Source organism: Mesocricetus auratus, unplaced genomic scaffold (assembly GCF_017639785.1).
Source record: "Mesocricetus auratus isolate SY011 unplaced genomic scaffold, BCM_Maur_2.0 Super-Scaffold_100018, whole genome shotgun sequence".
Lineage (NCBI taxonomy): Eukaryota > Metazoa > Chordata > Mammalia > Rodentia > Cricetidae > Mesocricetus > Mesocricetus auratus.
This window is the reverse complement of record NW_024429199.1, coordinates 32281279-32307657: the sequence shown is the minus strand read 5'-3', so window position 1 is coordinate 32307657 and position 26379 is coordinate 32281279. Positions and strand designations below refer to the sequence as shown.

Below are 26379 nucleotides of genomic sequence, written 5' to 3'. Positions count from 1 at the left end.
GATCTTGCCTTGTTCTTTAGAGTCACCCCAACATTCACCCCACAAACCTCTTCTGCCCAGTTCCAGTATTTGATTTTCCCCCAGTATGGTAGACTTCCTTAGCTGATATTAGCTTCTCATCTCTGCTCAAGGCTTTGGGGTATTTTTTTCACTTCAGGTACCTGAAAAAAAAATAGTTGCAGGCATACAAGCAATCCCTGGCTGCCAGACAGGGTGTGACCGCTCTCCTCACATCAATGTGTTTCCTCTCCCAGGGGCTTGTGCTCTATCTAGGTGGCTCATTGTCACCATTTCACAACCCAGGAAGCCCTGGGAGAGGGAGATTAAGTAGATGATATGAGGTTTTCAGGAGGCACTGGGATTTGATCCCATAACTGTGCTTATTGCCTCTCTAAACCAGAGAACACATCAGCACTAACCACCGGCTGGACTATGGCAGGGTGACTTGTGACAGACATCCCTGACATCCCTGAACACACATATTTTTTATACCTGGACATCTACACACCCATACCATTTCGGTTTCCCCTCAGTGCCTTTTCTGACTTTCCAATTACGAATCCCTCTGGGCTGCCGTCACCCTTGACGTGGCCTCTGCTTCTGGTGTCATCTGGGCCTCATCTGTCCCCTGCATAGGAAGGTAAATAAGTCTTCACTAAGCTGTCACATGCCTGCCCACTCACCTCTCCCCTGGTCAATCTTGAGTTAGCTCTTGTTTTTTCCCTGAGTTGGAGGCCGCACTAAGGCCTTCTGTCTCTCACACAGGAGAAGCAGTTGTTATGACAGTCTAGAAAACTGGCTGTCAGAGATTTGAGTTGAGGGTGGGAACTTAGGAAACTCTTTTTTTTTTTTTAAGAAAACAACCAAGAGGCTACACTAAAAGCATAATTTCTCTAGAGTTGTGAAATAGGTTAGTGTTTATATGAAGAAATTCATGCTTAGCAGGGTCCTCAGTATACCCCAGAAGTTCTAGTTCTTGTTCTCCACCATTCATGTGAGGATTTTATTTGTTATGTGCACTCATTTCAAGATAATAGCTCTGATTCCAGCTTAGATTTCCTATCCAACTTTTTTGTAGGATTCCCCTCAACATTTATTAGTTCTCCTGTGGTGCATGCCTTTAATCCCAACACTCAGGAGGCAGAGGTAGTCAGATATCTGAGTTTGAGACCATCCTGGTCTACAGAGTAAGTTGCAGGACAGCCAGGACTACACAGAGAAACCCTGTTTCATAACCAAAAACAAAGCAAACAAAACAAAACCAAACCCAAAAAGACCATGTTCTCTGTCTCAACCCATTTTACCCTAAAGCAATCTTCCCTTGTTTTTTTTTTTTTTTTGTGGCTTTTAAGCTGTTGCTTAACCATAATTCTTGGCCTCTTTCTACATACATTTTGTTGTTGTTTTTGTAAATTGTTCTTGACTCTGGTACCATTTTTTAAAAAGATTCTAGACTTTGTAAATTTACTCACTTCAGTGTACATTTGATTAGCTTTTTCCCCTCTTAAACTTACCTGATAAGACTTTGTAAATTTACTCACTTCAGCATGCATTTGATTAGTTTTTTTCCCTCTTAAACTTACCTGATAACTACCTTCCCAATTTCTTCTATGCTCTTGGAGGCTTAACTTCCAGTCCCTCCAAGTGGAAGTTAATGGGTTAAAGTGTTAGGCGTGTCCATTGAAATCCCTGTTCTCCATCCCACAATATTTGCAACTGGCATTCCCTCCCCACCCCACATTCAGAAGAGAGAAGTTAGAAAACCCAAAAGTGACTAGTGAACTGCTTCGGTATGTCTTGTGAGTGACTTGGTGACACTTGTGAGACCAATTCATTCCAGGCCTACTTGTAATTGACTCCAGTCATTAACTATGATACCAAATTAAAAACACAGCAAGTGCTGTTACACTACTTAATGATTGGGCAATCTTTTCATACATGACATACAAAATCAGGCCACAGGAGTCATTTATTTTAAAAGCAGATGGAATAATGATCCACACTGTGGAAACATGATTGGAATGAGATGAATATGCTTTTTTCATTGGATATATTGTATCCAAATAAGTTATTAGCACCTCTTTGTTAGGAGATTACTCACTGTACAAGATCATTCTCTGATCTCCGGACTCTACCCACCACTGAGTCCTTGATGATGTAATGTATATTCTTATAACATCTCTGCTGCTGCAGATATCTCCACTGTACGGGAAGACTCATTGAGCTTAGAGTTATACACGGTGGCTAAGTGTATAGTAGAGCCATCATTCAGACCTAGAACTATCCAACTCTAAGGCTACTGCTGTTTCAGCTACTCCACACTGTCTGCCTTGGGTTCTATAGAAGAACATTGACATTTGCTTGCTTCTTTAATCTTAGGAGCATGGCCTTGTATTAAGTTGGATATGTGTCCCACAGTAGAATAAAATACAGTAAACTATTGTGCCAAGTTTAGATAAGAAAAATGACTATCTAAAGAATATCATTACTATTACTTCCCAGGGCTAGAAAGATGGCTCAGTAGTTAGTCTTACTGTTCTTGCAAAGGATTAGAGCTCAGTTTCCAGCACTCAAGTGGCAGCTCACAACTATCAGTTCCAGGGGATTGGGCACTACCTTCTGACCTCTGTGGGTACTAGGCTTGCATGTGGTCCACTCACATATGTTTCGGGCAAACACTCATACACATTCCAAATAAATAAACCTTTAAACTACTTCCCTTCTCCATTAGCAATTAAAACAGAAAGGAAAGCAGTGACTATTCCCAGAGGAGAGTGTTGAACATTATTAAAATTAGCCAATGTAGCACATTTCCCTATCAGTATTTAAAACAATACTGGAAATGATGTGTGTTTATACCATAACAAATGTAGTTTATTGAGAGAATAACGTAATTGACCCATTATGTAGCATTTACCAAGGTAAAATTCTTTCTTTTTATCTCAGCAGCAGGAATTAAAAGTGATTCATAAAGCGAGCACACAATCACCATGTAAATTGGAACCACATTAAGATCACAGCCGTTTTATGTTGTTTTCTCTAAATGCTTCTCATTTGGGCCCATCTATGCAATTCAGAGTGTGTAGGGGAACTGCTGGCTATGATTCACACAAGACTAGGAGAGTTGTTACAGAGCACTAGGAACTCTGTAAATGGTGTTATAGAAAAACTGCACAATGGTTCCGTTCATTTTTTTGTAGGCAGGTTTTTTTTTTGGGTTGGTAGTGGTGGCAACATTTTTCCCCCTATGAGAATTGATGCTTACCTGTTTTAATGTATAGCAGTGATGAATCCACTACCTGCAGGGTGTGGCCTCTTTTTGTAACAGAAACCTGAACACACTGCTTTTCTGGCTGAAAACCTTCAGTAGTTCATTCTGCACACTCTTCTTGAGTACAGCTTAGGACCTGCCCTTTGTTCTCAGAGTACAAACAGAGGGCTGGAGTTTGGATTCTAGACCGAGCAGACCATCTCAGCCGATACTGCCGTACCACTGTCTCACAAGGGAGTCCTCCTGTGTTAGCTTCACACTCTCCACATACCCTTTAGATTTAGAACTTACTTGAGGGTTCTGCCATTCCAAACATTCCATTGTGGCCCGTGTACCTTGGCTTATCCCAAACCCTCTTCAGTTTTTAGCAAGGCCTTTGTAAACCCCTTCTGTAGGTCTCAGACACCCAGCCGCAGGCTGAACTGGAATTTGCTTGGAGGATATGACTGACCTCAGAGGCTGAATGCTGTTCTCTTTCCTCAAACTCAGACATGTTGTTAGTGCCTCAAGGATCTTTGAGTCAACCCATCTGGTTTCGAGGATTTTTTTCTTTCTTTCTTTTTGTACCAGGGACAGAATCTCTTCTCTCCCAAAGTACCTTGGCTCTAGCTCTCATCATTTTCATCTTAGGGAAATCAGCTGACCACTCCCTGTCCCAGCTTGTTGACTAGGAAGCGTATCTAGGTTAGGAAATACGGTTTCCTGGACCTCAGCCTACAATTGCTCAGGCCTACTTCTTGCCTCTTCCAAGTAGACTTCCCTCTGGTTTTTGTTTGTTTGCTTTTAGCAATTCAGAGTTGAAGATAAAGGCCTTAAAATAACACCATGTGCCTTTCCCTTTCTAGGCATTTGCATAGGAATCAGAGGAGTTAGCCCTGTGAGGGCACTCTAACAACAACCTCCTGTCTGGGGTCTTCCTGCTCTATCTGCTTCAGGGCACTAAAACACTCAACTGCCCCATACTTTCAGTGCCCAATGCTTCTCTCTGCAAACCCAGTTAGCCTATGTTGTTTGTTCTTGACAGATTGGTTTCAGTCCTACAGGTCCTAGTCTAACGGGGAGGCACAATTCCAAGGACGCTTTTTGGTGCCTTACTGAGGTGGCACCCATAAATGTGACTCTCACTGTAGAAGACCAGAGAGATTCCTAAAGCCACCACCCTTGAGACTACAGCCCCCAGAACGGCAACCTAAAGAATGCCCTCTAGACTAGTTTTAGTCGCCTTGCTTACACGGGCAGAGCGTTTCCTTCAAAGTAGAGATTTCATGGCGCCTGGAAGGTGGGGAACTGACTCTCTGCCCTTCCATATATCACAGTAGCGGTGACTTGAAGCCTTGCAGCTGTCGGTCACAGGGCTGGGAGTGGAGACTGGAACCCTGGTGGAGGTCAGCTTCCCTCCCTCGCATGGGTGCTCCCACGCAGCTGTCTGCTCAGGGATCTCACCCCAGCCCTGCCAGGCAGGGCCCCCTGGCTACACAGACAGATCGCCTTTTCCTTTCTAAGCTGGGTCTTCAGTGATATGGGGAAGGGGGGGGGGAGAGTCTCTCGCTCTCCGAGTCCTGCAGGATTTCTGTGACAGGTTTAACAGACTTCAGGTCTTGTCTGCTCTTAGCTGGGGGAAAATGTGAAAGATTGGAAACCTTCCACCTGTTTAAAAAAAGCTAGAGAGGGACGCTGTTGGCAAAACGAAATAAAATCCCCCAAGTTTCCCACCATGCTGATTTAATGGCTGCAGGGAAGGCACTTGAGCGGCAGGGAACTATGAAAGAAGAAAGCGGATTTGAGAGGCAGTAAGCACACACAATCCGTGCAACATGACCATGTTTAAAAAAAATCTAAGGTGAGTGTAGGATTTCTGATTGTGTAAAGGCCAAGAAGCCAGAGTGTAGGGAGAGCCCTTCAGATCACACACCCAGTTCAGGGGCTTGCTGCGTGCAGGGCAAGTCCAGCTAACATACTTCCAAGCCTTCATTTGTCCAAAAGTAAAACAGGAGGAATTCAGCCCACCGCTGTGAGTTTTCAGAGTGTTCAGTACTTAACACATGGCCGTTACAGGGTGAGCACCCAGGTGTTTGCAGTTGTGACTCTACAGTGGTGTCACCAGCTAACTTGTAGGCAGTGGACAGGAGCCACTAGAAGGTTTGGAGGGGAAGATTCACGATCCATGAGGGGCACAGCAGGAAGGGAGCTTTCTTCCAGGATTTATAAGGAAGTTCAGGCTTGAAGACAGCGATTTGGGGGGCCTCGACTGAACTCAGGAAGTATTTAAACCTTGAGTTTCATGAATGGGGAATACAGAGATTAGCTCAAATAAGAGAGCAGAGGCCAGATAATGAGGTCCCCAAATCTATTAAAATTTCATGTGACCCTTGGTCAGCCTGCCCCTTTACAGCATCTTTAAAAAAAAATCCTATGGAAGAGAATGTGGTCTCTTCAAAGACAGAAGTTCACTGTTCACCATCCATTTGTCTGTGATAAGAATTATTTGTCTGTAAGCTTCCAAATTGGTGGGCCCCTTTGCATATGAGATCGTGGTTTTTAAAAAATAAAAAAGTCATATCTGAGAGGCTTTCCTAAGCAAACCCTACATACCTTTAAGCTAGAGGAGTTTTACTGAAAATTAGAGCAGGCTTTTCAGTATCTGGCATTGCCCAATTAGTTCTCACTCAGACCTTTAGATATTAAAAAAAAAAGGGAAAAAAAGTAATTTTCCAGCATTTGCTTAAATCCAGCCAGGTGAACGAGCTGAAACTGGAAGAAATCTCTTTGTTCAATATGAGTTTTGGTGAACGCTCAGCCAGCAGTGAGCCCAGCTCATTAATTGGGGAAAAGGCCCATTCTAAAATATAAATATGCCACGAAGATAGAAATACATTCTAGAAATCATACGCTCTAGATTGGTGAAGCTTCCGTTTTTGTTGTCCATGAGTGGCATTAAAAATCCATTTAAAATAATTAATGTAATTCCATTTACCTCCTGCCAAACTCCCTTCTTAGAAAAATGTGATTTTTCTTGCTCTTCTGGAACTCTGGAACTCCGCCTTAGCATTGTTTGATTTTATAGCAATTTTGCAAGTGGCATTCTGTCAAACTGAGATGGTGATTTTTGTTTGTTTGTTTGTTTTTCTTTGGGGGTCCTGAGGGCCTCATCTCTGCCATGTTACCCGGTTGCTTGATGCACAGGATTGTCCCCTGAGCCCTGCGGTGCCTGTTCCAGGTTCTCCCCTGTGTCAGTCTGTGAGGCGGTGCTGGGTGGGCAGGTGGGAAAGGCTGACGGGCTTGAACCCTCGCTGCCAGGGCCCCCCCTTTTCACTTCTGCTCGCACTATGCAGCTAAAGAATAAGCTCTTCTGTGGGTCCGCCGAGGCCAAGTATTGTTGAGTGCAGAAAGGAATGGCTTTCTCTTCCTGATGATTTGAATATTTTGACAATAAAGCCAAGCTACTCTGCTGCCTAGCTTGGGTACCTCATATTCTGTAAGCCCCTTCCCAGGCAGCAGAAGCAAGTCCCCTCCTCTCTGAATACATAAATCGGTATTGTCCACTGGGGAGATGGGCAGAATCAATGAAAAAATGATCCAGACTGATTTTATTCTTTTGCTTTCATGTGTTTTCAATCTCTTGGAGAGAAAAAAAGTTATCACAGACCTCTGGGGACCACCCAATTAAATGACCACAGTCGGTGTGAAGAATTCTGAGAGGACAGAGCCATGCACATGGTCTGTTTACACATGGAGGGCGAGGACCAGATGGGAAACAAACAGATCTACACAAATTCATGGTCACCTCCAGTTTTTTTTTCCTGAACTGTAGTTGATTATTTTTTTAAACTTTTCTAAAGAAAGCTACAAATTTTCCCTTCTTATTTCAAAAAGATGTTTATATACCAAACAGACGTAGCCTTTTTGATCAAATTAAGAGAACAGGCAGCCAAGTGGATAGACCACTTAGATGAGGTAGAATTAGCTTTCACAATCAATCGTTTCCATACTGTTAAGAAAATCGGCAGAACAGTCAGAGTTCAAAGCAGCCAAGTGGGAGAATGAACTGGCAAATAGGGATGTGGGTTTCTAAATGTATGGCAGTGTTCATTGGCACAAGGTTGGCATGAGGACCAGGTTACTGAAGACGAGGGAGAGACATGAATTTCCAGGGCCCCAGTCATGTAGCTTCAGTCTGCAGATTTGTGAGGAGGCTTGGAATCTGTTATTTTTTAGTTTTTATTAAAAAAAATCTCCCTGCTAATGCTAATGCATAGTCAGGTTTAGTACCCACTTAACTGCATATTCAATTTAGAAAAGTCAGCCTTTTTTTGCACTACAAATTTGATAAATCTATATGCTTGCATAAAACTCCTGTTGAAAATGCATGCCACCCAGTTACTGCTTTCTTTTGACTTGCAATTTGTTTCAGGTTCTGTTACTGCATAGATTTGCATACCTGTTTTACGGCATTTTAATATTGTTGTTTTAAAGGAAACACCATTTCCTCTGAGTGCTGTTTTGAATGTTTTATGTAAGCAATTTCACATGTTCTTTTTGTTACTGCTTGGAGAAAGGGGGGGGGAACTTCAGCATTCTACTGCAGTTGCATGTAGGACCAAGGATGTACTTTACATAAAGACCATCAATTGAGATGCTTGAGAAGGTCTAGGGGCCACCAGTAGGACATGTACTCTCAAAGAATGTTTCAGGTGGTAGGACCATGAAGGAATGTTCTAACTCCATTTTCTGTCGATGTCCAAGTTTTCTTCTTACAGGTTCGAGTCTTCAGACAGACTTCTAGAGGACTCCACATCTGCCCAACAGCTGACATTCCTGGTCACACAGAAGGTATAAAAGTTTAAAACTTATTCCTATCTGAATGTGCTTGATAAGAATTGTGCGGGATCAGATGGGGGTGGTGCACACACTTTAATCTCAGCACTTGGGAGGCAGATGCAAGTGGTATCTCTGTGGTTTCAAAGCCTGGTTTACATCGGGAGTTCTAAGCCAGCCAGGTATACACAGTCTCAAAATACAAAGTTGCTTGGAAGCACATGGCAGACTCAGGGATGCAGGGATGCAGGGATGCAGGGATGCAGGGATGCAGGGATGCAGTTGAGGTTCAAGATCCCTCTTAAACTCCACAACACTTTAGGATTCTTTTGTCAAAGTATCAGTGTAGTCTGCATCTTAGGGACTCTGGTGATGCCAGAGTCCTTTGCAGCTTCCCTATCCTGTCTGCAGCCCCAGCCAGCTCCACCTAGCAGGTCCATGGCATTTTCTGCCCACAGTCCTGATAGTTGAAAATGCTGTAGGCTACCTCTGATGACAGACCTGGGTACTGCAGATGTCTGAGTTGCTCTTCCCTTGTGGAAGAGGATGAGTTATAAACCTGAAGAGGCTGGCTGCATTCAGCTTCATCAGGGAGCCCACTACCCATTTAGGAAAAGTTATAGCTGAAGGGCTCTCTGCATACCCAGATAGCTTGTCTTGGTAATAAAAGAGCACATGGCTTAGCCTAGGACAACTGGAGTAGCCTGTGCTCCCCACCATCCTCATTAGTACCATTGTAGAAGGTTAATCCTTCCCGGGAACTCACCATGTAGTAGGCACTTTCTTAGTGCAGTAGCTCATTAGTAAGGACAGGGAAATCCACTTCATTAAGTATCAAATGCAGTCCTGGATGCCTATCTTGCCATATGGTAGGAATCGGACTGAATAAGACGAGGAAGCTTTATGAGCACAACTGAAATATTGTTTTAAATATTTTTTTTCTTTGGAAAGACAACTGTTACTCTATACTATTTGGATTCATTAACCAAGAGGGTCAGCATTATCTGCCAAGAAGGGACAAAGGCCCGGGGAGTTGTAATTAGTTCGGGGAGGCTAGGGGAGAGGAATCTCGGACTGTTGTCTTCTGTTTATAGCGTACATGACTTTACAGGACAGAGTGTGTGATAACCAGGGAGATCTGGAATGCGTCTACCCGGGATTCAGGCAACAGGCTGAAGAAAGGAAAGGACCAACACATCAATAGACACCTCTCTTAAGGGGCTGGAGGGGACAGGCAGGCCCAGGCAGGACCTTGTGCACCAACACTGGGAAGGCAGAGGGGCTTAGGGGAGACTGTGGGCTCCTGGGAAGGGACAGCATGTATGCCTCAGTGGGAAGTTGGGCTTATTGTAAGCAAGGTGCCTACCCTGTTGGAGACTTGGAGCTCAGAAAGGCAGATGGGGCCGGCTGTGCTGGGGGAGGGACCACACATGTGGATGGCCAGGACAGCTACTTAGAGAGTTCACATTCCTCCCCCATTGAACCCCGTATGATTGTAATGGCCTGTTATACAAACAAAGGGCCTAGAGCTATGAATGGGGGAGGAAAAAGACGTAAGGTTTTTTAAAAAAGAGGAGGCCCGCCTAGCTAGTGTTTCTTTCCTTTTAAGCTCCCCCCATCCCCTAACATTCCTGTCTCCCCTTTCAGAGTAGACCGTGCGGTGCAGAAGCTTAGATGTTTTGTCGTCTTTCTTTACAGTCGCTTTCTTTCGAAGCAGAAATCCAATAAAATGTTTACCAGCTTAAAAAAAAAATCAAACAGGGAGAACTGTGAAAGCTCAGTAATTAAATACCTCTGCATTTCAGACTTATTTCTAGATGAACAGTTTGCAGTTCACCTTTCTTCATACCACAGATTCTAAGTTCTGGATAGCCATCCACTGGCAGAGCTTTTGAAAATCATAGCATTCGTTGTCATTTTAAAAGTGCCTGTCAGACGTATGTCTGGGGTGACTTGGTCCTGGACTCAATCTTGTGTGAGAAAAGATTATCAGGGACTTCTGAGTAAGGGTCTCAGATTTCCTGTTCCTTTCAAATGGTCGTGCAAGATGGAGCAATGATGGATGGCCTCTGAGGCTCTGCCCTCCATAGACTCTCAGTTCCCCAAGTGATAAGCCTTCTTCCTATGGCTGAAGGGCCTCTAGTCTAGACTCTTCCACTGTACCTTCCCTCCTGCTCCCAAGCTGAACCATGGGTTCGGTACCACCATTTCCTGTCCATCCGTCTGCTGTTCTGTTTGTCCTTCGTCTCCAGTCTACTCAGAGGTGATCAGAATTTAGGCTGTGCAGATATTTGGCAAAACCAGCAGGAGTTATACCCTCCGATCATCCAGACCACCATACAGGCTTGTGGGTGTCCACACTCTTTGTCTCTTCCTGTTTATCTGGAAAGATTACTTTCGAGGCTGCACCACCCACCCAAGCCTTGAATGTCCCCTCTGGACAGTGTAGATTATACGTCTCTTCCGGATACTCTTAACTCATGGATCTGGCTTCCCCTTGTCAGTGGAACCCAGGTTGCTTTTGTTTTTCTCAATATTAGCTTGTACCCTCTCACTTCCTAAAAAGGACCCTGGCTTTTCTTTTTTTCTTTTTTTCCTGTCCCCTGAAGGATGGCCTTATTGGGACAATAGGCCATGCTGCTAATTAGAGTTCTGGTTCCCCATGCCCTACACATCAAGTCACAAGGAAAGAGATCAGCTATCAGTTACAGAAGTACAAAGGTCTAAAGGCCGAGTCAGAAGGGATTTATAGGGAGGGCATATGTTCTCAGCTGTCACAAGGGGACAGTCTCCACCCCTGACTTTGACATTAGAATATCTGCTCTGCCAAAGGCTTTTGTCTGGGTTGACAGGCTTGCTCTTCCTTATCCCTTGTCTCACACCAGGCTACCCAGTCTCCATCAAGAAATAAGTCTTAACACAAAGAGGACCCGTCCCAGTCGCAGAGCCCATCTGGGACTCCGCACTTGTTTTTCTGGATGTACCTGTCTATTGGGCTCAGTGGAGACATTCGCCCTTTTCTTTTCTTCCCGCATCTTCCATTTAAGAATTCAGTGTGTGATGGGAAGTAGAGGAGCAAGGGTCCTTTCTTGCTTCCTGGCAGCTCTCATCCCTCAGGAGACAATGGAGGCTGCCCGGCCCCTATGTCCACTCTGTGGGAAGAGAAGGGGGCCTGTGATGGTGTTGGGCGGGGTAGGCTTCAGACCTGGGGACGAGGGCTCTCCTATGTAATAAGCCGTACACTCTGGCTGCCGGAAGCAGCTGTGGTGGGATGGCTTCTTCCTTTGTGGCACTTGAGGTTCATATACTTCCCATTCCAGCTGAGATGGGTTTGCTGGCCCTCGCTACCTATTGTTCCCTCTTCTTCCTCTCTCCCTTCCTGTGTATAGAGTCAGTCATTAGTGTGGGTGGATAATATCTTCAACCCACCAAATAAAAACTTTATTAGTTTTTAAAGGTAGCATATAAAATAGTCATTGTGACATTTTTATGTACACTTTTGTTCTTCCTAGACCTCGTTATCCACCCCTCCCCCATTCTCGCCTCCCTCCTGCCGGTCCCCCCATCCAGTAGCCCCTCCCTCTGCTTCTCATGTCATGTGCATCCATTATATTCTCTTTTTTGCCCTCCCCCATCTCCTCTTTCCCTTTCGTGATCCTCTTTCTGGTTTCTTAACCTACAGACACATGCACACACATATACCCTGGTGTACAAAGTCCAATCCAGGAGTGGATGAGGACTGAACAGACTGTAACAAAGAAATCCCATCTGTAAAAAGCCTACTCTTTGCTGTCGGATCAAGCAATCAAAGGTGGCAGTTGTAAGCTGTTTGGGTCTCCTTTATACACTGTACCCACGTTCCTGAGATGCATCTTACTAAGTTCTCATAAATGAGACCTAATTCTCATTTGCTTGTTTTCCTCACTATAGTCCATCCCCTCATCGTCTCACTCTGGAGGAAGCTGGGGAATTTATGGGCAGAGGATTCTGTCTTTGGGGCTCTGGGAACATCATGTCCCCACACGCCTGCTCCTCTCTCCTTCCACAGCCCCGAATAGATGCCTAAGGGGAAGGCTCAGTCTAGCTGCAGCCTGCCATAAAGAAAATAAGCTCTGCACCCCAGGGTTAGTGTACTTCATCAACCCTCCCTAGGGATGAGAAACATTGTCATCAAGGTTGCTCCATGTGACAAGCTTTCTGACAGGATCCCAGACCACCCGTGGAGAGTTGAGTCATCTCTAAAGTCACCTGGATGAGCCTTGTTCCTTTTGTCAGCCACTTTCTTGAAGCCAAAGGCTGTGCCCCCTTCTGTCTCCCATGGTGTGACGACAGAGGAGGCCAGCAACTTAGCACTTCAAGTCTCCTTGGTGGCTTGGGCACCTCTTAGGTGCCAATGAAAAACACCCCCAGACCTAAACCAGAAAGGTTAACTCCTATGTTTTGCTGGATTTTTCCTTTGGATTTTATCCTTTCTTTACTACCAACCATGGGCTTTCTCCTCTAGTCCAGGTACCAAGCTACTTTGCTCATATAATATCACTGAAGCCTCTCCTCTCCTTGTACAGGTCAGCATTCTCCCTTTAGAGACAGAGCAGAGACTCAAGTGGTCTCAGTATCTCTGGCTCCACCAGCTACTTTCTCTTAGACCTTTATTTGAGTAGAGGGTGTTTAAAAAAAACTGATGGAAGCCTCAGTACTCAAGGAGGCCATCAACATGAGCCTCAGTTGGCCAGTGACACATTGAGACCCTTGAAGACTTTGCCCTTGCCTTTGGTGGAGTTGCAGGAGTGACTAGAGCAATGTTCTTGAAGTCAGTTCACATCTTGAACTCCCTCGTATTCATTCTGTTTGAACAGAAAGCATTCATTCTTTTAAAAAAAATGTCTGGGCCATGTGTGCATTTTGTATCCTGAAACTGTGGTTTAATCAATTAGATTGCTTCCTCCATTTAACTTTGATAGTAGATTTAAAAACTTCACTTTGGCTTTTTTATGATGGGCCTCACTTCTAAGAAAAAAAAAAAGAGCTTTAGCCACTGCCTTAACAATGACAGTTGAAAATAATCCATCGGCAGCAAACCTGAATGTTCAGCTGGCTGTGGGGAGGCCTTTCCCAGGGGTGGTAGTAGGGTAGTGCAGTTGGGGGTTCCTACCAATGTATAAGTGTTCCAGACAGATACAGCTAACCTGCTGGGTGGACCCCACAGTGTAGAAGGGGACCTCATTCCTTCATCTGGAAGAGTTTGCCCAGCAGACAGGCGACTGTCAGCATTCCAGGACGGGAAACACATTTGCTACAAGAGAATGTAGCACATTAAAGAAATCACCCAGTGGACTGATCTTTGGCCTTGATTACTTTTGAGCTGCCATGAGAGAGAGGTCTGCAGACATGGCAGGGTGACAGGCCTTGTGGAGCCAATTTATGAGTTCATTGAAGGCAAATGTCTTCTAAGTGATGTGTCAACTCAAATGTCAGGGGATTTCAATGATAATATCTTACTATTGGATATAATATATTTCACAGAAGACTTAAATATGCCAACAAATGGACCCCTGTGATGGGTGAGCAGCCTGCCTTATAGGACAGACGGAGCCTATTAAGTTATCACCTGTACACACACTTAAAATCAATTTGTGTAGATTGTTTAATGCTTAAATTCCCCCAAAACATGATTATAGAACTTTCCACTTTAATCTGATGAAGCATAGGCGCAGGATATGTAGCAAATAAATTAGAAAATGTTAGTTCATCGTGAACATTTGAGTGGAATGTTGACAGCACCCAGAAGGATTTTTCTCTCATTTCTCACCTCAGAGAATGCCCTTTAAATCTGTTTGCATACAGGGCCCTCTAAAAATGTAAAGAAAATTATGGCTCCCTTCTCCATAAGAATGCTGGCACGAATGCTAGTTTTGCATACAGTTCCAAATAACTCTCAGGCCATGGGCCTCGGGTGTCAATGCTGGTAAGGCATCAACGGCCACTCCGAGAGTTTCAAACATAGCAGCCTCACATGTTGTACACTCTAAGGCATGTGCCATGAGGGACCTAACTCTTCTGACACGGCTCTTGCTCATGCACTGTCACCACAGATGTAACGAGTACATAGAGCAGAAGATAGGTAGTGACAGATAGGATGTTTCAGGCCTACCTATTTCTTCTCCCGCTGACATGTCTGGATATATTTTTAATTTGCCAGTAATGACTTGATATCCAGTCCTTCAAAGAACTGAGAAAAGTACCCTGAAGCCAGATAGGAAAACATAGTTTTTACCCGTCCTGCTCAACAAATGGCTCCTTCGTAAGTTGAGACTACAAGAGGAAGCAAACAAGCAAACAAAATCGATCTTAACACATGAAAACAGTCCCAAGTCTTGGGAAGCTGAGAGGGAAATTTTGGATCAGAACCTTCTAAATTCCAAGTAGTAGTGCTCAAAACCAACCAAACCCAAACAACCAGCCAACCTAGAGTATCCACCGTGGAAGACCAAAATGGAAATCTCATTTCCTCCCTGCATTGGGCCTCACTTTGTATTACTTGGGACAATGGAAACAGGAGCCAGAAGTTCTGGTTTATTTTGAGAATGCTGTAAAACAGTTGTTCCCCGTTAGATGATTGTATTTCTCGGCACTGGGGAAGTCCTGGGTCTACATCTGTGTTCTGACCTCCTGCTTAACTGTTGTAGACCCTTAGCCCCCAGGGACTACAGTCTTCCTGGCTGTTACCATATATATATATGTTCTTATTCCAGCTGATCCTCCCTCATCCCTAAAATAATCAGCATGATCAGAATGAAGCAGATGGCCCAAGCCTTCTTTGGCATGCTGGCTGATCTGTATCACTCACTCAGTATTTTTAGAATCAGGGGCCTGAAAATTAAGTCCTGAGATGTTTTAGGGGGAAGACTTAACTATATTTCCTGGGTAACAGGTGTTGAAAGAGTAGCATGTTTAAGATCTGATGGGATCTGTATGTCAAGACACAGGACAGACAGAGTCTCTTGGGGGACCATAGTCCTTTAGCTTTGTTATAGTGGTTGATGGCTTGCTAGATAGTGGACGGTCTATTTTAAGTACATCAAGTTTTAACTGAAGAATAGAATTATCAGTATACAGCTAGCGTGAATTAGGTGAGGGGTGGCTGAGAGATGGTGTATGTATCTACATGGTGAGCATTTTTATCATAGGTAAGGTTTGATCCTTGGTCATAAAGAATTCGTCTGTTGGGAAAAAATTTGTGGAAGTTTGTAATTATGTCATGAAAACAGTGTTTTGTGAGGAGCTCTTCTGCTTGGGGATCTTGAAGTTGGAGGAATCTGCCTCACTCTTAAGTCGCAGGCATGTCTAACCTTCTCTGATTGCACCCAGTCTCCGAAGACCCTGGGGAAATGGCATGGACTAAGTCCATGACTGTTGGTATTTGGAATCTAGGGAAGAAGTAACTAGGGAATGGGGCTGGCAAACTGTAGTGTGAATGGACAGCTTTAAAAATGAAGGAGATGCTGTTTTTCTGTTGTGCTCGTGTTGCTATATGGTTACTCAAGGTTCACATCTGCAGCGAAACCAAACCATGCCTGGTCCATGCTGGTTCCTCCCATGATGAGTAGTTGTTGGTATAGGGAGACAACATGTATCACTGCTCCATCATGCATACAGCTCAATGGTGAGGGTAGGAACCATTAGCTGTACCATGACGCATGGTTCTTAGTCTATAATACTATACATGTTGCGATTTTTTTTCCAGGTTGCAATCAGAAATAGTCATTTTTGTTTCAACTGATTGTCCCCAACAGGCCATTTACACATATTATGTGATTATATCAACCAAGAAGTTGGAATACTGGATAGAGCTGGAGTATGAACTGGGGAACCTCATTCCCCCTCCTCCAATGTTAATGAAATAGTTGATCTAAATCTATCTTGTATTTTAGCAAGACACCTGAGGGTTAATCAGTAGCATAGTCAAATGCCAAGAAAACCCAGGTTTTCCCCTCATCTCTTGAGACTCTAAGAGTCTGCCTTTGTCACCCTACAGTAGCCACTAGCTGCTGGTGGCTGTGGAAGTCTAACTTAAGATAATTGCAGTTTCCCAGCAGCTTGTTTGGAGCGCAGGGTAGTCACTGTATCACACTTACATCATACGAAGTTATGCTGGGTATACTGTTCATCTCCTAAAGCAAGGGCTAGGGAGAACAAATTTCCTTAGATAAATTGAAGAAAGCCTGTGTGCCTGGAATTGGCAAGTAGGTGAGGGACTACAGAGCCCTCCCCGCCAGCTCTTCCAATGTGATGAGGGCTCCGTGCTATTTTAGCTCTGGAGGAAGGGAGGAAAGGGACATATCACACTGTATAATCCATGTGTGCTTTAGTCTTTTCAAAACAGACCTGGAAAGAACATCAAGCGATTTCAACTGAATGAACGTGGTTTTTAGCTGGCCTAGTACTATGGCTTTCCACACACGGTGGGATTTCTAAAAAGAATCTGTAGTTAAGACTGTTAGAGATGACTCAAGGATGGGTCTTGGGCATGAACTAGAATAGTAAGCAGGAATGAGGGGTGGGAGAAAAGGGTTTTGGGTAGAGCTAGGGCAGGAACCTAAATAAAACTAATCTTGAGTAGGGTATGATGTCTCACATTAATTATCATAGCATTTTGGAGGCTAAGTCATGAAGACTGCTACAGGTTCAAGGCTAGGCTGGGCAACATAGTGAGTTCCAGACCATCCTATGCTACGATGGTCTTGGATGATCAAAAATAAATAAAGTCGTACTTGGTAATAGAACACTAAGGGTATGCATGTCCCTAGAACTGAAACCATAATGGAGCCTAAAGACTTAGAGCAATAACCAAAAGGCTGCAGCTGAGTTTTAAAGACTTGCCCTGAAGGCTGATGTATGCACAAAAGATACCCATGTAAGTACAGGTTGCGCATCCCTTATGCGAAGCCTGGGGAGAGCAGACTTTCAGCGCTCAAGAGTCATTTGACTTTGGAATATTTGCGTATAACATAATGAGATATCCCGTGGGTGGGACTCAAGCCTGAGCATGGAATTCAGGCATGTTTCAGTTTCGCCCCACCTCATACAATAGCTTGAGGCAATTTCTGATTGTTGTCGAGTTCCTGGTATCTTGACTGTGATTTTTCATGGAGAGTCACGTATGAATGACATTTTCCTCCTGTACCATCAGAAATGAACACTCGGAAATCTGCAGTTGTTGGGTCAATGTGGTTTTTCAGAATTGGGATCCTCAACCAGTACTCGAAAAGTTTAAAAGTTTGGTGCTTAGAGAGTTGGCATCTCCCCACCTGAGAACGGTTCAGTGGAGCAGAGGTTTACTGTATTATGTACGATGCTACCTTAGACACTTGAGGCAGCTCAACTTATGGGCAGGAAAGGAGACCCAGGGTTTCTGTGATGCTGACTGGGCTATAAGGGTGATAAGGATCTGGATTAGGGACAAGACAAGCTGGAGGAGGCCAAAGGCCATTTGCTATCATTGGCTAACCCACTGAGAAACGTGGAATGATTTTCTAGAGCGATGGCTCTAGCTCCTGCTGGAGTCCTCAGCCTTGTTTCTTGTTTCCATAGGAATACTTTCTCTCTCTTTAGCACACAGATTCAGCGAGGCTTTTTTTCCCTCACTTTTGTTAGTGTCGGCCTTGTGCTTAGTGATCTTGCAAACAAATTCACCGAGGTGTATACAAATGATTTCTTCTCATTCCCCTGAGAGTTTAAACAGGTGTCGTCAGCAACTTCTCTTATGCTAACTGGGCATGAAGAGGGGAAGCTCATGGTTTGAATAAAGGGTGGCCATTGTGAACCAGTAACACACTAGGGCACAAAGAGGGAGACTTTGTTTTTGTCTTGGTTATTTTCCCCCTGAATCAGTCAACGGAGTCTCACACTGGGCTGAAACCATGAAGCTGATGACCTTGGGTCTGTGAAAATAGCAGGCCTTATTAGGAGGGAGAATGTTTCAGGGGCTCCAGAAAGACAGACCACTGGATGGTGAGTCAGGTCTATTTGAACCACTGCAGAGAAGCACACTGATTGTGGGTCATTGGTTCCAAAGTGGTGGTGGCGGCGGATACAGTTTTCCAATGACGGGTATGAGAAAACTCTTCCTCTTATCTCCACAGACGGCCATTCAGGACGCCGAGCTATTGTGATGAAAATCTCCTTCCTGCCCTGGATCTCTCCCGTGCCCCTCGTCTCTTCTGGAGTCCAGCTGTAGGATTCCCTATCCCCCTCTCTGTCTGTGCTTAAATGGCACAGCATTTGGTCAGCACATCTAAAAAAGAAGGTGTGCAAAACCAAGGTCATGGCTCCATTTCGCTGTCAATCATGTGGCAAGTCATTCCTCACCCTGGAGAAGTTCACCATCCATAATTATTCTCACTCCAGGGAGCGCCCATTCAAGTGCTCACAGGCGGAGTGTGGCAAAGCCTTCGTCTCTAAATACAAATTGATGAGGTAAGAGGCTTTCTGAAGGTGTGCGCTTTTACTGGGACCTTTAAGTGTCTCTTCAGGCATTCAAGGCTCTCACTTGGAGGGGAAAAGAAGGCAGGGGGTGTGTGCATTTTAGCCTTTTAGGGACTCTTTAAAGCCTTATCTCCTGTGATTATGATGACACCTTAACGAGATGAGTTCACTTGGGTATCCAGACTTGCACATGTACGTTTTCTCAGCCTGTCGGAGAGTCCACCATATACCAAACCAGTGGTTTTCAGATGAGCCCTTTAAAAGAGAGTTGATGTATAGTATGTATTATTTCTCCAGTGTCAATTAGGCACTCTCTACTATGAGGTGAGTGGTACCAAGGTGTATGTTCTGCCCACAATGAATTTTAGCAATGCCACAGGAAAGAGAAACTGTGCAATCAGGCCATAGTCTGGCTGACTGAAGAGAACACTGTCAGTATACCTCTTTCAGTATTGCTTGTGTCTAGTCGTCTTCATGAAAATGATCCTTCAAGCTTCAGCTTGCTACAACTCACACATAAATGCAAAGGTGAGAGAATTAGCAACTTGGCCTCCCATGAGCGGTAGCAGCATTCCATTATCATTCTGCTGTGGAGTACTCTGGAGGAAGGCACTTAAAAGAGGGGAAGGGAAGATATAAATTATGCTCCTGACCTTAAGGACATCACTATTACTGATAATGTAATATAAGTTGATGTTTAAAATAAGACTGAAAAGGCTTCTGTATTTTAAAATTCAAATTTCTCCCGTTGTAGGCCCTTCTCTCTAGTTGTCATAGTAACCATATCGAGTGGCTACTATGTGCACTGATTTTGTGTCAAGGGCTTCCTGTTTAGCATTAAACTCATCTTGCATACATGTAGGCACCCTTCCTCAAATACAGAGGGTAGCTTTGGCATCCTTGGGACCACCCTGCAGTGTTCTATGGGAGACCTGGGCAGGGGGGGGGAGACAGTAGCTGCCCCTGCCCCAGCCCCCTGGCCTCCATCTGGGCCAGAGTCCACGTCTCTTAAGGAACTGGAAAGTAGTGAGATGGCAGGATGCTTAGGTTTGTCTTAAAGGTATCAGGGCAGCATCCATCCAGTTCCCAACCACCGTAACCTGTTTTATAAGCAGCAATTGAAGAAGAAAAATAACTGATTTGCTTAACTGGGGGTCCCAGTACCATAAACGGGAAGAGACGGCCCAGGGCTAGAAAAGCTGACTTGGCAGGGCAGGCTGACCTCCCAGGGAATCTTACTGTGACATGCTGGGCAAAGCTGACGTGTTTGTGTTGACTACAGGACATACCCAAGCTTGTAGGTTATGCGTTGTGAGACAAGTGAAGGGAAGGGACCATAGTGACACCATCTCAACCTGCATAAACAACCAAGTACAAGAACTCTGTACAAAGAGAACCTGGGCCAATTCGGTAGATTCACAACTTTCTGAAGAGCATCAAACACCTATCTAACCCCTTCCTGGAAAGTATAGCTCAAACTCATATATTTAAAAATCTGTGCATAACAGGAAAACAATCTGCCACTATTTTTTGCAGGTATAAAGCTGAATCTGGCTTTTAGTAATTCTTGCCTTTTTAAATGATAAAATGTGTGCATTTGGAAAGTTCAGCAGGGTAGTTTATAAGCTAACAGGCCAGTAAGACCTTAAGAAAATATCTAGTCACTTCTTGACAGTGTTGTCTCCCTGCTTTCATTCATAAAATAATTCTGTTGTGAACTGTCCCCCGCCCCACCCCCTTTTCTGCTTCCAGGCACATGGCCACACACTCACCGCAGAAGGCTCATCAGTGTGCTCACTGCGAGAAGACCTTCAACCGGAAGGATCACCTGAAGAATCATCTGCTGACCCACGACCCCAACAAGATCGCCTACGTCTGCGAGGAGTGTGGCAAGAAGTACCACACCATGCTGGGCTACAAGAGGCACCTGGCCCTGCATTCGGCCAGCAGCGGGGATCTCACCTGCGGCGTCTGCGCTCTGGAGCTGGGGAGCACCGAGGTCCTGCTGGTCCACCTCAAGTCTCACGCGGAAGAAAAGTCCCACCATGCGACCAGGGAGAAGAAGCATCAGTGCGACCATTGCGAGAGATGCTTCTACACCCGGAAGGATGTGCGTCGCCACCTGGTGGTCCACACAGGATGCAAGGACTTCCTGTGTCAGTTCTGTGCCCAGCGATTTGGGCGCAAAGACCACCTCACCCGTCACACCAAGAAGACCCACTCACAGGAGCTGATGCAAGAGAGTGTGCAGGCAGGGGAGTATCTGAGCACCTTTCATACCATTGCGCCACCTCCATTCCAGCTGAAGGCTGCTGCCATGCCTCCTTTCCAGTTAGGGGTGCCCGCCCAGAATGGGCTTGCAGGTGGCTTGCCACCCGAGGTTCATGGTCTAGTGCTTGCTCCCCCAGAACAGGTCACTCAGCCTATGCCACCAATGCCAGAGCAGCTTATTACTCTGCACCCTGGGGTAGTCCCCTCCTCTCCTCCCCAAACCCTTCAGGAACACAAGTTCAGTCCTGGGTCTACCTCATTTGCTCCACTTGCAGGCCTGCCAATTAAGGCAGATACCAAAAGCTTTTGCAACATGAGTTTCTTTGAGGAATTGCCTCTGCAAGAGCCTCAGTCGCCTCTCAAACTCAATCCGTGTTTTGAGATGGCTAAGGAGAGTATTGGGAAAGTCACTCTTCCCAAAGAGCTGGTGGTAGATGCTGTGAACATAGCGATTCCTGCCTCTCTGGAGATTTCTTCTGTGTTGGGGTTTTGGCAGATCCCCCCTCCTCCCCCCCAGAATGGTTTTGTGAGTAACACCATCCCTATGGGGCCTGGGGAGCCACTAACCCCTAGGATTACTTGTCTGGCGCAGCAGCAGGTACCACTGCTGCCGCCTCCACCACCACCGCTGCCACTGCAGCCTCAGCAGCAGCCACAGCTGCAGCCTCAGCAGCACCCACAAATGCAGCCTCAGCAGCACCCACAAATGCAGCCTCAGCAGCAGCCACAGATGCAGCCTCAGCAGCAGCCACAGATGCAGCCTCAGATGCAGCCGCAGCCACAGCTGCAGCCGCAGGCACAGCCGCCACAGCTGCAGCCAATGCTGCAGCCAATGGCACAGCCAATGCAGCTGCAGCCAATGCAGCTGCAGCCAATGCCACAGCCAATGCCACAGCCAATACCACAACCACCACCAATGCTGCCGCCACCACAGCTGCAGCCAATCCCGCAGCCACCACAGCTGCAGCCAATGCCACTGCCGCAGCCAATGCCACAGCCGCTGCCGCAGCCAATGCCACAGCCGCTGCCTCAGCCGCAGCCACAAGAAGCCCAAATAGCAGTGGGTGCTGTGAATCTGGGCCAGCTCCCTTTACCCCCTATCCCTCACGTTTTCACAACTGGCACCAACACTGCTATACTGCCCCATTTCCATCACGCTTTCAGATAAATTGATTTTTAGGAGGTGTTTTCCTTGTGGAAGATGTTGTAAGCATCAGTTACAGTTCGAAACATCCATTACAGTTTGAGGGAAGCGTTGGAAAACAGGATTGGGGCTTTAGCTTACTCGCAATTACTAGCTTGAGAAAAAGAATACTCTTAACTGCATGCATTGTGCCAATATATATCCTTAGTATTCATGCTTTGTACCAAACTTAGTGAGTGCGTGTGTACTCTGTAGTTGAACTGCAAATATTATCATATTATTATCCTCATATTATATCCTCATATTATTATCATGTAATCACAACCAAGATCCAAAACGACAGCTGCTATTTTGTAAATGTTTTATCGTGTTGAATTTAATTGTAATGATGTTAACTAAGTAACTTTGTGTGTAGCACTGCCTAGGAAGGACATGTTGGAAAGGCTTGGGTTTCTCCACCTTGGAAGATGTTTTTAAGAGAAGGGGGTAAATCTTGGTATGGCATTTACAACTAGGCTGTGTGTGTGTGCGTGCGTGTGTGTGTGTGTGTGTGTGTGTGTGTGTGTGTGTGTGTGTTTTCAGAGACTCGTCTACCTTTAGGGTTGGATGTAGTTTACTCTTCTCGTAGCCTACTTTGTAGTTTGTAGAAGAAGTTCTTTGTGAAGCTATCGATTTCTTCAATTTTAAAGTGAATTTGTAGTGTAGTTTCAATATTTTTCATGTGATGTTGTTGAAATGTGAGTTATGACTTCATTTATCTTAAAGACAAAACTGGTTGTCAGTTATATCTGACAGGAAAAAAATAAAAAAAAAATCACCGTGTAGCCAAGTGGTGAAATAATCGAGGTATCCATCAAAAGTGTTTCCCTGACTCTAATGCTCATTGTGCTTTTATCAGGAATTTAAGAAAATATACTGGAATTAAAAAAATAAGTGTATTAGATAAGAATCTTCTTTGCCTAGCTTAAAGTACTACTTGAGCTGCTGAAGTTGTTTGTAGTCACCAATAGAAAAATGTATCTGTAAGTTGACTAGTTTAAGCCGTTAGTTTGTATCCCAAGAGGATTGCGTTTTGCAATGTAACTGTACTTGTAATCTCCCTTGTGATATCTTGTTAATCGATTTTGAAAGTGTAAAACCTGTTTTGCAATGTAACTGTACTTGTAATCTCCCTTGTGATATCTTGTTAATCGATTTTGAAAGTGTAAAACCTAACCTTGGAAGACTCTGTACTTCGTCTTGAGACAAGTCTTTCCCAACGTATGTGTATCCTAAATATAATAAACGTTAAGCATCTAGCACTCCGGCTTGAATTTTTTCATTTAGCGACACCGGCATCAACATGGGCTATACTCCCATTGATATAGAAAACCTTCCTGGGTCATTAGTCATTGCCTCTTCAGAAACTACTTTTCAGCATCAGCACCCATCAGAACTTTTGCCTCTTTTGAGTAAATTATGACTTAAGAATTCTTGTCTATAAGCTTTGGTCACATTCTCAGCACTGAGTCTTACAGTGTCATATGTTTTTTTCTGATGTGTAGCTACCAGAGTGATCTCTCCCATGTTACCCTGATTGAGTTTCACAACAGTGTTTACAATTACTTTCTGGTACCTTTTAGGAAGTCACTTATTATTATTGATATTTCTTCAGAAAACATATCCCCTAGATACGACAGCTCTCACCACCACCCCCCCCCCCGCCTCTCTGTATGTGTGTTGTCTTTGTATGTGTGTGTTAGCTCTAAATGGGAGGGGGGCGAGAGTAAGGGAAGCCTTGAGTTCATTTGTACATGGAAAAAGTCTTGTCAAGAAGCCCAAGGTGAAGCTGGGCTGAATCCAGGGACTATATCTGGGAAGCTTATACTTAGGGATCAGCCATGAGACCAGGGTCTGTAAGCCACAGTTGACCCAGAGTGGACAATGAGGGGGTGAGATAACCTCACGGGATCGAATTCACTGCTCTGGGATATCTTAGTTCCCACAGTCCCCCCTTCCTCTGGGTGGGAAAGCAGTCTCCCCAAACAATAGCTAACCTCAGCCAAGGTCTGGTCACAGACACTTCCACAAATACCTTTACATAGTCTACTACAGTCTTCGGTCGATTGCAGAAAACACTTGATTTTCCTGTACATGAAACAATGGCATTTGGTCCCCATGGCCCAGATCATTAGCATTTAAGTGTGCTGCACCGGCAATGGGAGTAGCCTGGGATTCTTTTGCTAAAATGTTGACAGAGAACACATCTTAATTCTCCCAATTAAAGTCCCTGGTTAAGATTATGTTCTTGAACTAAAAAGTATGAACTAAATGTAAATAACTCTACAAAAGGATGTTTCCTGACCCTCAAGACTCCAAAGAGAAGGAAGAATTGACTCACCTCTAACACAACTGTGTAAACAAAGCTATGATAAAAACATGAATAGGAGGCTTCAGGGTTAGCTGTGATTGGAGAACGTATACAAAGCCCTCAGAGCTGCGGTTCTCAACCTGTGGTGAGGACACACAGAAACCATTGAAAAACACAGATATTTACATGATGATTCATAACTGTCAAAATTACAGTTATGGAGCAGCAATGAAAATAATTTATGGTTGGGGGCCACCGCAACATGAGGAACTGTATTAAAAGGTCACAGAATTAGAGAGGTCAAGAACCACTGCTATAGAGCCTTCTTTCTCAAAGTATCTTCAACCCCCCTCCTAGAAATATAGTCTGGGGCTGTACATGGTGGCACAGATCTTCAATCCCAGCACTTGGGAGGTAGAGGCAGACAGACCTCTACCAATTTGAGACCTGCCTACATACATAATGAGTATACATATATGGGAGCAGATAGTGTTTGGTGGACTGGCCTATCCTAGACAGTTCTATATGGTATATATACAGAGGAATGTATAAAGTAAGAATGGGGTGGGGGCTGGAGAGATGGCCCACTTGCTGTTCTTGGAGAGGACCTGCGTTTGGTTGATTGCTCACTAATGCCTGTAACTCCAGTTCCAGGAGATCGGACACTCTCTTCTGACTTCTACAGGCCCTAAGCATGCATGTGGTGTATATACACACTGTATACAATTTAAATACACATCACACACATGAAATACATCTAAACAATTCATAGCATTAAAAATAAACAGGGATAATTACTAATCATAGTTTAATAGATACAAATGGCAAAACTGGGATGTCATGGTTTGTACATAGAATGAAGTGTGTTAAAACCTAATGTTATAGCAGATAACTGTAGTTCTCCAAGGACTAGTTCACAAAAAGATATAAATATCAAAACCATATTTTTGTTCTTTAATGCTTTAAGGACACTTCAGGCAAATCTTTGGGTCTTTAAACCAGACATTATGATATAGGCTGATAAATTTAATAACTTTTGACGATGCCAGAGGAGAACAGACATTTCAGGCCTTCTGTGGTAGGTGTTTCTGGGTGCCTGACCATCCAGGCCACCGAGGTACAGGAAGCCAGTCTGAGGACAGAAGAAAGAACACAAGCATTACCTCAGTGTCTACATGGAAAATGTTAGGTATCCAGGGCCTCCAGATTTTGAAGTCCCATGAAGAGTGATTACTTAGTCTCCATGCAAGCCTTCATACCATGATATACCTTGTCTCTTAAGTTACAGTGCATACCCAGCAGAGCTATCAAGGATGGAGATGTAGGAGTCCATGAATGTGAGCATAAGCAAAAGGACCAGAAGCGATGAAATACCCTCTTTAGGGGGGAAGTGTATTTGTAAAAAATGGAAACATCAATAGCTTCCTGGTCAAAGGGAAGAAGTATTCCTTTCCTATCTAGTCAATATATTTAAAAAGCTCAGTAAAGTGCTTGTTTTTTTCTTTCTTTTTAGGCAGGGTATGGTGAAGTGTGTTTCTAATCCCAGTGCTAGGGAGGCAGAGATGGGCATGTCTCTGGCGTTCAATAGCCACCTAGCTTAGTTATCTGCTGCATTCCAGGCCAGGGAGAAATACTACTTCAAAAGAAAGAGGCAGCCGGTACCTGAAGAATGAAACTTGAGGGTGTACTGGACTTCAAGAGAATACATTGCCAGTTCCCCTCAGGTCTTGTTCTCTCTAGGCCCTTTCCGTCAGAGGTTCACTCACTGGACCCTACACACTATTCTATGACCAGGGAGTTAGAGGATTAGGGTTAGGGTTAGGGTTTAGGATTAGGGTTAGGGTTTAGGGTTAGGGTTAGGGTTAAGGTTAGGGTTAGGGAACATGTAGCTTTGTTCTTACTTGGCCTCTAGGAGTTAATTTTTTTTAGATGATTCATTAAATCCAGGTCTGAGCTTTCCTCCATAAGCAGGATCTGTAGCTAGTCCTTTGCAAACATAAACAGATTTTGTTATTATGTCAAAATGGAACATTCCCAAGGGGA

General features: G+C 44.5%; 2 protein-coding genes across 10 annotated transcripts in view; one reads left to right on the top strand and one right to left on the bottom strand.

Moving 5' to 3' along the window:
* The window catches only part of Plagl1 (PLAG1 like zinc finger 1), a 79636-nt gene extending 56349 nt beyond the window's left edge, over positions 1 to 23287 (top strand). For 6 of the 7 annotated variants that reach the window (XM_021224477.2, XM_040758227.1, XM_013110235.3 and 3 more), the window contains 3 exons: positions 8015 to 8101; positions 18229 to 18562; positions 20324 to 23287. In XM_021224477.2, coding sequence (XP_021080136.1) covers positions 18411 to 18562; positions 20324 to 22010 — 1839 coding nt within the window. In that variant the 5' untranslated portion in view covers positions 8015 to 8101; positions 18229 to 18410 and the 3' untranslated portion in view covers positions 22011 to 23287. The remainder of the gene's footprint in view (positions 1 to 8014; positions 8102 to 18228; positions 18563 to 20323) is intronic. The other variant, XM_013110238.3, reaches the window with a different exon arrangement.
* Positions 23288 to 25263: 1976 nt separating this feature from the next.
* Zc2hc1b (zinc finger C2HC-type containing 1B) overlaps positions 25264 to 26379 on the bottom strand; it is a 48966-nt gene continuing 47850 nt past the window's right edge. Inside the window, exons 7-8 of one of the 3 annotated variants that reach the window (XM_040728419.1) lie at positions 26238 to 26322; positions 25264 to 25468 (exon numbers count right to left, since the gene is read on the bottom strand). In XM_040728419.1, the coding sequence (XP_040584353.1) occupies positions 26252 to 26322 (71 nt within the window). In that variant the 3' untranslated portion in view covers positions 25264 to 25468; positions 26238 to 26251. Of the gene's footprint in view, positions 25469 to 26237; positions 26323 to 26379 lie in introns of those variants that run through there. The other 2 variants (XM_040728420.1, XM_040728421.1) reach the window with 2 other exon arrangements.